This window comes from Xenopus tropicalis, chromosome 6 (assembly GCF_000004195.4).
Source record: "Xenopus tropicalis strain Nigerian chromosome 6, UCB_Xtro_10.0, whole genome shotgun sequence".
NCBI lineage: Eukaryota > Metazoa > Chordata > Amphibia > Anura > Pipidae > Xenopus > Xenopus tropicalis.
In genome coordinates this window covers 149,234,956-149,251,305 of record NC_030682.2, presented here as the reverse complement: position 1 = coordinate 149,251,305, position 16,350 = coordinate 149,234,956, and the positions used below count along the sequence as shown (strand labels likewise).

At 43.1% G+C, this 16,350-nt stretch overlaps 1 protein-coding gene across 1 annotated transcript in view; it reads right to left on the bottom strand.

The window, feature by feature from the left end:
* Positions 1-16,350, bottom strand: part of LOC100490049 — a 61,187-nt gene that overhangs the window by 20,524 nt on the left and 24,313 nt on the right. Inside the window, exons 12-18 of the mRNA XM_031904045.1 lie at positions 15,467-15,618; positions 14,791-15,067; positions 12,762-12,916; positions 10,226-10,478; positions 9,916-10,070; positions 7,814-8,060; positions 4,395-4,543 (exon numbers count right to left, since the gene is read on the bottom strand). Coding sequence (XP_031759905.1) covers positions 4,395-4,543; positions 7,814-8,060; positions 9,916-10,070; positions 10,226-10,478; positions 12,762-12,916; positions 14,791-15,067; positions 15,467-15,618 — 1,388 coding nt within the window. The remainder of the gene's footprint in view (positions 1-4,394; positions 4,544-7,813; positions 8,061-9,915; positions 10,071-10,225; positions 10,479-12,761; positions 12,917-14,790; positions 15,068-15,466; positions 15,619-16,350) is intronic.

Genomic DNA, 16,350 nt, shown 5'->3' with positions numbered 1-16,350 from the left:
CTTTATTCGTAAAAATAACTCCACTCGAAATCAGTACAGGTATGGGATCCCTTATCCAGAAACCCGTTATCCAGAACGTTCTGAATTACGGAAAGGCCATCTCCCATAGACTCCATTATAAGCAAATAATTCTAACTTTAAAAAGTTATTTCCTGTTTCTCTCTAACAATAAAACAGTACCTGTACTTGATCCCAACTAAGATATAATTACCCCTTATTGGGGCAGAACAGCCCTATTGGGTTTATTTAATGGTTAAATGATTCCCTTTTCTCTGTAATAATAAAACAGTACCTGTACTTGATCCCAACTAAGATATAATTACCCCTTATTGGGGCAGAACAGCCCTATTGGGTTTATTTCATGGTTAAATGATTCCCTTTTCTCTTTAATAATAAAACAGTACCTGTACTTGATCCCAACTAAGATATAATTACCCCTTATTGGGGCAGAACAGCCCTATTGGGTTTATTTAATGGTTAAATGATTCCCTTTTCCCTGTAATAATAAAACAGTACCTGTACTTGATCCCAACTAAGATAAAATTACCCCTTATTGGGGGCAGAACAGCCCTATTGGGTTTATTTAATGGTTAAATGATTCCCTTTTCTCTGTAATAATAAAACAGTACCTGTACTTGATCCCAACTAAGATATGATTACCCCTTATTGGGGCAGAACAGCCCTATTGGGTTTATTTAATGGTTAAATGATTCCCTTTTCTCTGTAATAATAAAACAGTACCTGTACTTGATCCCAACTAAGATATAATTACCCCTTATTGGGGCAGAACAGCCCTATTGGGTTTATTTCATGGTTAAATGATTCCCTTTTCTCTGTAATAATAAAACAGTACCTGTACTTGATCCCAACTAAGATATAATTACCCCTTATTGGGGGCAGAACAGGCCTATTGGGTTTATTTAGCATTCTGGATAACAGGTCCCATACCTGTATTTGTATTTCCTTTTTCTCTGCACTGCTGGATATGACTCCTGTAGAAGCCAATTAAAAGACCTGGAGGAGAATTTTTTGTCGGCCATTTTACCCTTAGTGCTGATGGAAACCAGTGTGAGGAGCAGTGGCAGCATCGCTCACTAGTGAGAGTTTGTGGAGGGGGCGGCCAGACAATAAAGGGTTACAGTAGTCGGTATATGGAAGGATAAATGAGTTTTCTATTTTTTAAAAGTAATATGATTTAGTCAGGCTTGGGGGTACCAGACTATGGGGGGGGGGGGGGTAACTGGTGACAGTGGAGTTGCTAAGTGCAATAGAGATATATAGGATGTCTTGGAAGAATGTAATATAAAGGGTAGTACTGTGATATTCAAGTGGAAATGGGGGGCAAACACACATAGAAGCCGGAAGCCAAGAGGTCTATAGCCTGTGCCAGGGCAAGCTGCCCAAACTCCATACATGCCAATAACTGGCGTTCATGTTGGCAACAGAGAAAACACATTATTGTCCAATAAAGTTGAATTCAGACACAGTTATCTCTCACCTCCGGGCGTAGGGCCACACCGCTGGGCCCAACCAACCGCTGCTCCAGCCAACAGGGCCAACAAACACTTCATCCTAATGAAATGGAAAAAGCACAATCATACATGGATAGTGAGCTCCTACGCTGACTCTTCTCTCAGCGCTACACATTAGAACTGCTTTCAGCTAACCTATTGTTTCTCCTACTCCCATGTAACTGGAGGAGTCCCAAGCCGGACTTGGATTTCAAACTATTGAGTGCTATTCTGATACCTACTGGGAGCGGCTATCTTGCTCCCTTCCCATTGTTCTGCTGATCGGCTGCTGGGGGTGAGGGGGGGGATATCACTCCAACTTGCAGTAAAGTGTGCCTGAGTCTGAGCTTTCAGCCAGCGCTACACATTAGAACTGCTTTCAGCTAACCTATTGTTTCTCCTACTCCCATGTAACTGGAGGAGTCCCAAGCCGGACTTGGATTTCTTACTATTGAGTGCTATTCTGATACCTACTGGGAGCTGCTATCTTGCTCCCAACACACACAGGGATTTCAGTAGATACAGCACAAGGCTGGTGGCAGTCAGTGCCTAACTGGCAACTCCAATGTCTCCTCATTAAGATGGAGAAAAGGGCAAATGAGCAGCTGAGAACATTTCTATACCATTAAGCCTCCCCTGTGCCCTGTGCCCCGTGACCTGTGCCCCACATGGATAATATATAGATAATAAGGCTCAGTACTTACTCTGTCCAGCGGCTCCGTATCATTGGCTACGGCTCTTGTGTCCTCTGTTGTTTGTTGCCTGATACAGTTCTGACTGCGCCCCGCTCCCTGCCCGTATCTGTAGCCTCTTCCTGCCACTGCCGGCCCCTTCCGCCCCGAGCCAAGAATTCCCGGGTCACGTACTCTTGGCACCGGTCCCTATTGCCCTACTCAGTCAGACATAGGGGCCTGAGCAATACCCCATTTAGGGGCCTATTTATTATGCTGTAAAATTTGCCCAAAAAATAGTTATAAGGGATAATGTACCCCCTACTGTAAATGATAAGGATATTAGCAGTCACTGAGGGGTTCTGTGCCCCCCATATAAAGGCACAAGGCTGCAGGCTGAGTTATACAGGGAACTCTGAGTATCACTCATGTATTATAAGGGATAATGTACCCCCTACTGTAAATGATAAGGATATTAGCAGTCACTGAGGGGTTCTGTGCCCCCCATATAAAGGCACAAGGCTGCAGGCTGAGTTATACAGGGAACTCTGAGTATCACTCATGTATTATAAGGGATAATGTACCCCCTACTGTAAATGATAAGGATATTAGCAGTCACTGAGGGGTTCTGTGCCCATATAAAGGCACAAGGCTGCAGGCTGAGTTATACAGGGAACTCTGAGTATCACTCATGTATTATAAGGGATAATGTACCCCCTACTGTAAATGATAAGGATATTAGCAGTCACTGAGGGGTTCTGTGCCCCCCATATAAAGGCACAAGGCTGCAGGCTGAGTTATACAGGGAACTCTGAGTATCACTCATGTATTATAAGGGATAATGTACCCCCTACTGTAAGTGATAAGGATATTAGCAGTCACTGAGGGGTTCTGTGCCCATATAAAGGCACAAGGCTGCAGGCTGAGTTATACAGGGAACTCTGAGTATCACTCATGTATTATAAGGGATAATGTACCCCCTACTGTAAATGATAAGGATATTAGCAGTCACTGAGGGGTTCTGTGCCCATATAAAGGCACAAGGCTGCAGGCTGAGTTATACAGGGAACTCTGAGTATCACTCATGTATTATAAGGGATAATGTACCCCCTACTGTAAATGATAAGGATATTAGCAGTCACTGAGGGGTTCTGTGCCCCCCATATAAAGGCACAAGGCTGCAGGCTGAGTTATACAGGGAACTCTGAGTATCACTCATGTATTATAAGGGATAATGTACCCCCTACTGTAAGTGATAAGGATATTAGCAGTCACTGAGGGGTTCTGTGCCCCCCATATAAAGGCACAAGGCTGCAGGCTGAGTTATACAGGGAACTCTGAGTATCACTCATGTATTATAAGGGATAATGTACCCCCTACTGTAAATGATAAGGATATTAGCAGTCACTGAGGGGTTCTGTGCCCCCCATATAAAGGCACAAGGCTGCAGGCTGAGTTATACAGGGAACTCTGAGTATCACTCATGTATTATAAGGGATAATGTACCCCCTACTGTAAGTGATAAGGATATTAGCAGTCACTGAGGGGTTCTGTGCCCCCCATATAAAGGCACAAGGCTGCAGGCTGAGTTATACAGGGAACTCTGAGTATCACTCATGTATTATAAGGGATAATGTACCCCCTACTGTAAATGATAAGGATATTAGCAGTCACTGAGGGGTTCTGTGCCCATATAAAGGCACAAGGCTGCAGGCTGAGTTATACAGGGAACTCTGAGTATCACTCATGTATTATAAGGGATAATGTACCCCCTACTGTAAATGATAAGGATATTAGCAGTCACTGAGGGGTTCTGTGCCCCCCATATAAAGGCACAAGGCTGCAGGCTGAGTTATACAGGGAACTCTGAGTATCACTCATGTATTATAAGGGATAATGTACCCCCTACTGTAAATGATAAGGATATTAGCAGTCACTGAGGGGTTCTGTGCCCCCCATATAAAGGCACAAGGCTGCAGGCTGAGTTATACAGGGAACTCTGAGTATCACTCATGTATTATAAGGGATAATGTACCCCCTACTGTAAATGATAAGGATATTAGCAGTCACAGACATATGACAAATAAGACAAGGATCAGTAAACCAGGGTTTGTTTATTGTGACAGAAGCCAGTTCTTTGTTTAACAACTTATGTAATTGGATTATTAGTACATACAGTGATACAGTGACAAATAGGATGGATTTCATTGGCCGGTGTAAGGCTGGTGCCCATAGACCTCCACTTCACACAGGGAGAGAGATTGCGAGCGCCCCGGAATGAGCACAGTGACATAACGCCCCTCCATCCCATAACAATAGACAGTGGTGGCATCTTGGAAGACCTCAGTGATGGTGGCGCATCTGGGGAGAGAGAAATATTGGCCTTGTATCTGCAGCAACACACACGGGGCCCATTCACCTTCCCTCTCACTGTCGCTGAGCCCATTGTACAACTCCCAGCTCAGGCCACACCCATTTCGCATTAGTTCAGGTAAAACCCAATCACTATTGGTTTTATTGGTAAAGGAGTTTCTTTTGCTCCAATCATAGTGGAGAGAAGACAAAGGTGCAGTAACTGGGCCAATTAGTATATTCTCTATAACTGGGCCAATTAGTATATTCTCTATAACTGGGCCAATTAGTATATTCTCTATAACTGGGCCAATAAGTATATTCTCTGTAACTAGGACAATTAGTATATTCTCTATAACTAGGACAATTAGTATATTCTCTATAACTGGGCCAATTAGTATATTCTCTATAACTGGGCCAATTAGTATATTCTCTATAACTGGGCCAATTAGTATATTCTCTATAACTGGGCCAATTAGTATATTCTCTATAACTGGGACAATTAGTATATTCTCTATAACTGGGCCAATTAGTATATTCTCTATAACTGGGCCAATTAGTATATTCTCTATAACTGGGCCAATAAGTATATTCTCTGTAACTAGGACAATTAGTATATTCTCTATAACTGGGCCAATTAGTATATTCTCTATAACTGGGCCAATTAGTATATTCTCTATAACTGGGCCAATTAGTATATTCTCTATAACTGGGACAATTAGTATATTCTCTATAACTGGGCCAATTAGTATATTCTCTATAACTGGGCCAATTAGTATATTCTCTATAACTGGGCCAATAAGTATATTCTCTGTAACTAGGACAATTAGTATATTCTCTATAACTGGGACAATTAGTATATTCTCTATAACTTGGACAATTAGTATATTCTCTATAACTTGGACAATTAGTATATTCTCTATAACTAGGACAATTAGTATATTCTCTATAACTGGGCCAATTAGTATATTCTCTATAACTGGGCCAATTAGTATATTCTCTATAACTGGGCCAATTAGTATATTCTCTATAACTGGGCCAATTAGTATATTCTCTATAACTGGGACAATTAGTATATTCTCTATAACTGGGCCAATTAGTATATTCTCTATAACTGGGCCAATTAGTATATTCTCTATAACTGGGCCAATAAGTATATTCTCTGTAACTAGGACAATTAGTATATTCTCTATAACTGGGCCAATTAGTATATTCTCTATAACTGGGCCAATTAGTATATTCTCTATAACTGGGCCAATTAGTATATTCTCTATAACTGGGACAATTAGTATATTCTCTATAACTGGGCCAATTAGTATATTCTCTATAACTGGGCCAATTAGTATATTCTCTATAACTGGGCCAATAAGTATATTCTCTGTAACTAGGACAATTAGTATATTCTCTATAACTGGGACAATTAGTATATTCTCTATAACTTGGACAATTAGTATATTCTCTATAACTTGGACAATTAGTATATTCTCTGTAACTAGGACAATTAGTATATTCTCTATAACTTGGACAATTAGTATATTCTCTATAACTGGGCCAATTAGTATATTCTCTATAACTTGGACAATTAGTATATTCTCTATAACTAGGACAATTAGTATATTCTCAGTAACTGGGCCAATTAGTATATTCTCTATAACTAGGACAATTAGTATATTCTCTATAACTGGGACAATTAGTATATTCTCTATAACTGGGCCAATTAGTATATTCTCTATAACTGGGCCAATTAGTATATTCTCTGTAACTGGGCCAATTAGTATATTCTCTGTAACTGGGCCAATTAGTATATTCTCTGTAACTGGGCCAATTAGTATATTCTCTGTAACTGGGCCAATTAGTATATTCTCTATAACTGAGCCAATTAGTATCTTCTCTATAACTAGGACAATTAGTATATTCTCTATAACTGGGCCAATTAGTATATTCTCTATAACTGGGCCAATTAGTATATTCTCTAAAACTGGGCCAATTAGTATATTCCCTGTAACTGGGCCAATTAGTATATTCTCTAAAACTGGGCCAATTAGTATATTCTCTATAACTGAGCCAATTAGTATATTCTCTGTAACTGGGCCAATTAGTATATTCTCTGTAACTAGGACAATTAGTATATTCTCTGAATCTGGGCCAATTAGTATATTCCCTATAACTGGGCCAATTAGTATATTCTCTATAACTGGGACAATTAGTATATTCTCTATAACTTGGCCAATTAATATATTCTCTGTATCTGGGCCAATTAGTATATTCTCTATAACTGAGCCAATTAGTATATTCTCTATAACTGGGCAAATTAGTATATTCTCTATAACTGGGCCAATTAGTATATTCTCTATAACTGGGCCAATTAGTATATTCTCTATAACTGGGCCAATTAGTATGTTCTCTATAACTGGGCCAATTAGTATATTCTCTATATCTGGGCCAATTAGTATATTCTCTATAACTGGGCCAATTAGTATCTTCTTTATAACTGGGCCAATTAGTATCTTCTCTATAACTGGGCCAATTAGTATATTCTCTATAACTGGGCCAATAAGTATATTCCCTGTAACTGGGCCAATTGGTATATTCTCTGTAACTGGGCCAATTAGTATATTCTCTATAACTGGGCCAATTAGTATATTCTCTATAACTGAGCCAATTAGTATATTCTCTATAACTGGGCCAATTAGTATATTCCCTATAACTGGGCCAATTAGTATATTCCCTATATATATGGATATGACTGTATCTATGGACCTTCCCTGTTGTTGAGCTGCTGCTTCTCCAGGTGGTTGCTGGGAGAAGTTTTTCAGCAAATAAAGGGATGGACGTAGGACGATTACCTATGAAATTGCTATGTTGCCATCTTGCCCTGTTGTTACTACAGTATCTTGCTTTATTTGCTGCTTTCTAGAATATAAATATGTCGGTGGCCTCTTTTTGGCCAGATATGGTCATTATTGGCTCCACCTATTGACTAACCCCAATCTAAACCAAGGGCATCAATAGTAACCTGGGCAGTATGATGCTGCCAACTCCCTGTACTTTGTCCCCTTACCCACATACCCCCATGGGGCACTTACTGGTGGTGCAGGGAAATATGTTTTGAACCTACTGTATATAGAAATACCTGCCCTATTTGGGCACAATACCACCCAACTTTGGCCAATCCCTTGTCCCATCCAACCAACCATTGTACTTGCGGAAAGCTCTGCTGCTTTTTAGGAGTTAAAGTACGATGCAGGGGTAAAAAGAGAGGAGAGGTTTGGGACTCACTTTGGGTTGTCTTTGTGTAATGAAGCTCCAACCCGTATCTCAGCTCCCAACAGCTTATTGCCCCTGCTCACTATGAGTACGGCCCCAATCCTGTAGGTTCCCATCAGGTCCAGCCCCCACCAAGCGGGACTCTCCTTATTCGTCTGGGTGCAGCTGTTTGTGCAGCCATCGATGGCTCTTTCTGCCCCGTACTGAGGGCCTCTCGTGGAGCTCTGCCGGACTTCCCCTGATCTGGCCAAGTTTATTCCTAAATATGAGTGAAATGCTCTATTGGGTTTATTTCCATAGATATTCATGGAGCCCCCCTATACTCCTGCACCCCCAAATCTTGGGGATAATGATCTGTATCTCACACATATATTGATATTGTACATCAGTCAGGGACCCCACTGGCCCCCCTATACTCCTGCACCCCCAAACCTTGGTGATAATGATCTGTATCTCACACATATATTGATATTGTACATCAGTCAGGGACCCCACTGGCCCCCCTATACTCCTGCACCCCCAAATCTTGGGGATAATGATCTGTATCTCACACATATATTGATATTGTACATCAGTCAGGGACCCCACTGGCCCCCCTATACTCCTGCACCCCCAAACCTTGGTGATAATGATCTGTATCTCACACATATATTGATATTGTACATCAGTCAGGGACCCCACTGGCCCCCCTATACTCCTGCACCCCCAAACCTTGGGGATAATGATCTGTATCTCACACATATATTGATATTGTACATCAGTCAGGGACCCCACTGCCCCCCCTATACTCCTGCACCCCCAAACCTTGGGGATAATGATCTGTATCTCACACATATATTGATATTCTACATCAGTCAGGGACCCCACTGCCCCCTCTATACTCCTGCACCCCCCAAACCTTGGGGATAATGATCTGTATCTCACACATATATTGATATTGTACATCAGTCAGGGACCCCACTGGCCCCCCTATACTCCTGCACCCCCAAAACTTGGGGATAATGATCTGTATCTCACACATATATTGATATTGTACATCAGTCAGGGACCCCACTGGCCCCCCTATACTCCTGCACCCCCAAAACTTGGGGATAATGATCTGTATCTGGGGTTCCTGACTCTAGTGTTGGGTTCATTTCAGTATGAGGGATTTCAGAACTCCACAATTTTGAATCCAGTGTCTGTTGTAAATGTTCCCTCGAACCATCTGAGGTGGCACACCCAATGAAGAAGTATTTAAGCTACACAGTTATGGCCTTTTCCACTTTCAGAACCCAGACTTGTTGCAAGGGGGAAGACACCCCAATAACTCCAAGATGGCTCAGAGCACTCCGTATAAAACAAAAATCTAAAAAAAAGGGGGTCAAGCCTCCAATATGTCAGTCTCCTAGGTTGGAACTAACCAACAAGAAGGAGAAGGTTCTTCAGTTTTATATTGTTCGACCTCCGATGGTCAGTTGTCTAATATCATGTTGTTACAAATAGAACTGACAGAGAATGATCTGCTAATCGTAGATCTATGGGTAAGCCCATTACTCACCCAGGAGCCATTGGGCACATTGTCCTTTTCAGTTCTGCTGTATCTCTGTGTAATGATTAAGATCCTTGTAGTTTTCTTACTATGTTCTTGGTCCCATAGGCATCCCTTAGGTCAGGGGTCCTAAAACTACGGCCCAAGGGCCGGATCCGGCCCCCCAGGGTAATATACCTGCCCCCTGCTGCATCCTCACCCCTGGCAGCGGAGAGAGAGGAGTCAGTGTGGAGCGAGATGGGAGAGCCCAGAGGGAGGGCGGGCACTTACAGAAAGAGGACTAGACGGACGGAAGACTGGGGGGGAGCTGGAAGAGGTAGGACTCAGCGGAAAGGTGGACAGATGGAGCGTGGGAGGGTGGATGGACTGTTGTGGGGAGAGGGGGCAGGTTGGTGGGGGGCGCTGGAAGAGAATGCAGGAGCGGGGGAGAGGACCATAGTTTGACAACGGGGACAAGGGAAGGGGGGGGGGTGGGATGCTGGTGATGGCCAGCTGGCCCTCCTACTGTCTGGCCCCTTGCCGAAGAAGTTTGAGGACCCCTGCCTTAGGGGTATTGCAGTCAAAATGTGGCCGCAGCCTTTACCTTCCTGATTTATAGATTCCTCCCCATAAACTTCCACTTCACAGAGCTGGAGATATTCTTCTCTCCCAGGAATCACCACACTCACATAGCGACCCTCCGTCCCATTACAGGAGAGAGTGATGTTGGTTTGGGAGACATCGGTGATGGTGCCGCATCTGGGGAAATAGAATAATACAATATTAACATGGATGCCAGGGGTTGTACAGTACAACTGGGTGCAGATACAATGATGAAGGTGGTAATTCGTCTGGATGAAAACCAGAACCACTGAGACATGTTAAGAAGAGTATAAACTCACACTGGGACTCACACTGGGTTGTTATTATCCTCTGAATCTCCAATACGGATCTGGGCTCCCAACAGGCGCTCGCTGTGTTCATCCAACTGGGTCACAATGGCCACTGTCTGGACATTGTATCTCTTCTTCAGGTCCAGCTGCCACCAAGCCGGGTTGTCATAGTCAGTCTGGGTGCATGGGTGGATGAGTGAGTTTGTCTCCTGAGCTCTGTGCTCTGCTCTATACATAGAGCTCTGCCTGACATCTCCGGATCTTGCCAGATTTTCTGGTAAAGGCACATTACACCGATCAGGTACGAAGACAAAACTTCATCACTATACAAAACCAAGGAAGGCTTCGAAAATTCATTCTTCTGGGGCAAGAACTAAAAACATTGTATTCTACAGAGCTGATCTAATATTTGCTATGGAACCGCATTGCCTTTAGTCCTATATCAGTGATCCCCAACCAGTAGCTCGGGGGCAACATGTTGCTCCCCAACCCCTTGAATGTTGCTCCCAGTGCCCTCAAAGCAGGTGCTTATTTTTGAATTTCTGGTTAGGAGGAAAGTTCTTGTTGCATAAAACCCAGTGTAATTGCCATACAGAGCCTTCTGTAGGCTTCCAGTCAACATAGGGACTACCAAATAGCCAATTATAGCTCACTGGCACCTATCAAATAGCCAATTATATCTCTCATTGGCACCTATCAAATAGCCAATTATAGCCCTCATTGGCACCTACCAAATAGCCAATTATAGCTCTCATTGGCACCTATCAAATAGCCAATTATAGCTCTCATTGGCACCTACCAAATAGCCAATTATAGCTCTCATTGGCAGCTAGCAAATAGCCAATTATAGCTCTCATTGGCACTTATCAAATAGTCAATTATAGCTCTCATTGGCACCTATCAAATAGCCAATTATTGCTCTCATTGGCACCTATTAAATAGCCACTTATAACTCTCATTCGCACCTACCAAATAGCCAATTATAGCTCTCATTGGCACCTACCAAATAGCCAATTATAGCTCTCATTGGCACCTGCCAAATAGCCAATTATAGCTCTCATTGGCACCTATCAAATAGCCAGTTATAGCCCTCATTGGCACCTATCAAATAGCCAATTATTGCTCTCATTGGCACCTATTAAATAGCCACTTATAACTCTCATTGGCACCTACCAAATAGCCAATTATAGCTCTCATTGGCACCTACCAAATAGCCAATTATAGCTCTCATTGGCACCTACCAAATAGCCAATTATAGCTCTCATTGGCACCTACCAAATAGCCAATTATAGCTCTCATTGGCACCTACCAAATAGCCAATTATAGCTCTCATTGGCACCTATCAAATAGCCAATTATAGCTCTCATTGGCACCTACCAAATAGCCAATTATAGCTCTCATTGGCACCTACCAAATAGCCAATTATAGCTCTCATTGGCACCTATCAAATAGCCAATTATAGCTCTCATTGGCACCTACCAAATAGCCAATTATAGCTCTCATTGGCACCTACCAAATAGCCAATTATAGCTCTCATTGGCACCTACCAAATAGCCAATTATAGCTCTCATTGGCACCTACCAAATAGCCAATTATAGCTCTCATTGGCACCTATCAAATAGCCAATTATAGCTCTCATTGGCACCTACCAAATAGCCAATTATAGCTCTCATTGGCACCTACCAAATAGCCAATTATAGCTCTCATTGGCACCTATCAAATAGCCAATTATAGCTCTCATTGGCACCTACCAAATAGCCAATTATAGCTCTCATTGGCACCTATCAAATAGCCAATTATAGCTCTCATTGGCACCTACCAAATAGCCAATTATATATCTCATTGGAACTTTTTTCATGCTTGTGTTGCTCCCCAAAACTTTTTCCATTTGACTGTGGCTCAGGGGTACAAAAGGTTGGGGATCCCTGTCCTATATCGACACAAATGGCTGCACACAGGGTTACAGCGCATTGCATCGTTATTTACAATGTTCTTTTAGGTTGAAAAACATTATCCATAGTGATAATGGGGACCTATCGCCCTGATATAAAAGAACCCTATAATAAAAGTCCTTTTCATATTAACCATCAAAATCAAATTCCTGTTTTCATTAACACATTCATACCCATTATACACAAAATACCAGCTGTCAATCATTTATTGCTTTCCCTGCCCCCTATGCCTTAGGCGGGGCAGACAATTACCTTCATTTCTATTCAGCACTCACTTTACCCCTCCCTCACCATCTAATTGTGTAGCCAGTGCATGGGCATCAGGTCCCCCCCATTGTGGCACATAAACTAGAACTTGGGGTGATACAAAGTAATTATTAATGCTCACAAAATGGCGCCGGCCTGCTTGCTGTCATTGTGTAATTCCAAGACTGAAGTAAACAAGATTTATATTATTTATATAGTGTGAGTAAAGTTTTTTTTGCTTGACAAACACAATAGAAAAGATTTTGAATTGATTTCTTAGGGTGACAGGTCCCCTTTAAATGCACAGAACATCTTTTCTTTTTGAAAATCCACTCCTAAATGTAGGTTATTTATCTTACCTTTATAACCAGTAGATTCCTCCCCATAAACCTCCACTTCACAGAGCTGGAGATTTTCTGCCCTCCCGGGAATCACCACACTCACATAGCGGCCCTCCATCCCCTCACAGCACAGAGTGATAATGGCTTTGGTGCCTTTAGTGACGGTCCCACACCTGGGGGGAAAGTGAGAAGAATATTTCAAGAACACAGGAATCCCATTGACTTTATTTTTACTTATGTGCCCTTTGCCTATCCCAGGTAGGTCCCAGTTATCAGAGCAGATAACGAGCTCTAAAAACTCAAAAAAGTCGACCTTGAGAATACCCGTTGGAATAAAAAGCTCAAAGATCTCAAATTTTTCAAGTTTATGAGCTCTAAAAGCTTGAAAACGTTGACTTTGAGAATACGGCTTGACTTTGCCTATGGCAACTCTTGTTGGCTTCTATAGAAACTCACCGATCAAACAGTCGCTTATTTATTAATAAGGAAAACCCGTTGGAATAAAAAGCCCAAATATCTAAAATTTTTCAAGTTTACGAGTTCTAAAAGCTCAAAAAAGTCGACTTTGAGAATACGGCTTGATTTTGCCTATGGCAACTCCCATTGACTTCTATAGAAACTCACCGATCAAACAGTCGCTTATTTATTAATAAGGAAAACCCGTTGGAATAAAAAGCCCAAATATCTCAAATGTTTCAAGTTTATGAGCTCTAAAAGCTTGAAAACGTTGACTTTGAGAATACGGCTTGACTTTGCCTATGGCAACTCCCATTGACTTCTATAGAAACTCACCAATCAAACGGTCACTTATTTATTAATAAGGAAAACCCGTTGGAATAAAAAGCCCAAATATCTAAAATTTTTCAAGTTTACGAGCTCTAAAAGCTTGAAAACGTTGACTTTGAGAATACGGCTTGACTTTGCCTATGGCAACTCCCATTGACTTCTATAGAAACTCACCAATCAAACGGTCGCTTATTTATTAATAAGGAAAACCCGTTGGAATAAAAAGCTCAACAAAAGGTCATTTTATTTTCAATTCCTTTGGCAAATGTTTTGAAATACTACCTAAAATATCTTTGTTATTTAGATATGTAATAACAGGATCCATATGTATATTAAAACATTGTGGTGATAGAGGACAACCTTGTCTCGTACCTCTTAATAAATAAAATGCACCAAATCGTTCTACTGCAGCAATGCAGGGCTGGAACTAGGGGTAGGCAGAAAAGGCCCCTGCCTAGGGCACAACAGTAAGTGGGTGCGGGGCAGGCACCTCTTCTTTCACTTACCCCTATTTCCGTGCCCTTTACCCCCACTGCACATGATTCTGATTATTTCTGAGTTTGCTTGTTTTAGAAAGCTAGAGATTACTTTGGATTTAGTAAAGGGAAGTCTTTGCAAAGGTCCACTCTCATCTAGAGACCATATATGTGATTCATTGAAGTCTCCTTCAATAATTCATTTGTTTAGGGAATACAAACTTATTTCTGAGGTGTGTCTGTCTGTAGGTTTTTGGTAAACAAGGATAAAAAAACGTTACTACCCTTTATTTTGATAGTGATGTCCAGGAAACTGAGTTTTAAATGAAGCTTTATGGTGGGGTGGAAAGAGTTGTAGCTACTGTAAAAGGAAAGAAACGGGGTGCCTGGGACTTACACAGAATATAGGGCGAGAAACGGGGTGCCTGGGACTCACACAGAATACAGAGAGATAAAGGGGGTGCCTGGGACTCACACAGAATACAGAGAGATAAAGGGGGTGCCTGGGACTCACACAGAATACAGAGAGATAAAGGGGGTGCCTGGGACTCACACAGAATACAGAGAGATAAAGGGGGTGCCTGGGACTCACACGGAATACAGAGAGATAAAGGGGGTGCCTGGGACTCACACAGAATACAGAGAGATAAAGGGGTGCCTGGGACTCACACAGAATACAGAGAGATAAAGGGGGTGCCTGGGACTCACACGGAATACAGAGAGATAAAGGGGGTGCCTGGGACTCACACAGAATACAGAGAGATAAAGGGGTGCCTGGGACTCACACTGGGTTGTTATTATCTGGGGAATCCCCAACGCGGATCTCGGCTCCCAACAGTCTCTCACTGAATAGATCCCTCCTGGTCACTATAATCACCGTTCGGACACGGTATCTCTTCTTCAGGTCCAGGCGCCACCAAGCTGGATGGTCCATGTTGGTACCGGCACAGGGGTGAATGAAGTCCTCGGACAGTTTAATGCCATCAGTGGCTGCTTGGGCTTTATTTCTGCCACTGAACGTGGAGCTTTGATCGGCTTCTCCTGACTTTGCCAGATTTACTCCTACAGAATAAAGTGCTGTCTCAGCTCAGAACCAGCGCAGCAAAGTATAATATAAACTTACATTGACTGAGCTGTAATAAAAGTAGATGATGGTATCTGGAGCCTGGGGCTGTTAGGGGTGAGTGTGAGTGAGGTGCTTGGGGCTGTTAGGGGTGAGTGTGAGTGAGGTGCCTGGGACTGTTAGGGGTGAGTGTGAGTGAGGTGCCTGGGGCTGTTAGGAATGAGTGTGAGTGAGGTACCTGGGGCTGTTAGGGGTGAGTGTGAGTGAGGTGCCTGTGGCTCTTAGGGGTGAGTGTGAGTGACTCCAATTGCTGTGATAATGACTGAGTGTCCCCTGAGACCCCTCTCCCTGGGCCTTTTGTGTTTCTAGTACTGTCACCTTCCTGCCCAGGGACTTACCTGTGGGATCGGGAAGCTTCTCCCCATAAACCTCCACTTCACAGAGAGTGAGATATTCCCTGCGGCCGGGAATCACCACACTCACATAGCGACCCTCCATCCCATTACAGCGCAGAGTGATGACGTCCTGTGGGACAGTGATGGTGGCACATCTGGGGAAGTAGCCGGTATTAATATGAGAAAATGGGAAACTGCAAAGGATAATCTTTGTGCCCATCTACAGGGCTGAATAACCCAGAGGGCGTCTCTCATGGCACTGCGCTGAATAACCCAGAGGGCGTCTCTCATGGCCCTGCGCTGAATAACCCAGAGGGCGTCTCTCATGGCACTGCGCTGAATAACCCAGAGGGCGTCTTTCATGGCACTGCGCTGAATAACCCAGAGGGCGTCTCTCATGGCACTGCGCTGAATAACCCAGAGGGCATCTTTCATGGCACTGCGCTGAATAACCCAGAGGGCGTATCTCATGGCACTGCGCTGAATAACCCAGAGGGCGTCTCTCATGGCACTGCGCTGAATAACCCAGAGGGCGTATCTCATGGCACTGCGCTGAATAACCCAGAGGGCGTCTCTCATGGCACTGCGCTGAATAACCCAGAGGGCGTATCTCATGGCACTGCGCTGAATAACCCAGAGGGCGTATCTCATGGCACTGCGCTGAATAACCCAGAGGGCGTCTCTCATGGCACTGTGCTGAATAACCCAGAGGGCGTCTCTCATGGCACTGTGCTGAATAACCCAGAGGGCGTCTTTCATGGCACTGTGCTGAATAACCCAGAGGGCATCTTTCAAACACTCCATCAATGAGCCCCTGTGGGAAATGCCCCAATTCAAGGCTTTGTTACTACAGATCCTTTACCCATACTTGGTTCCAGTGGATCCGC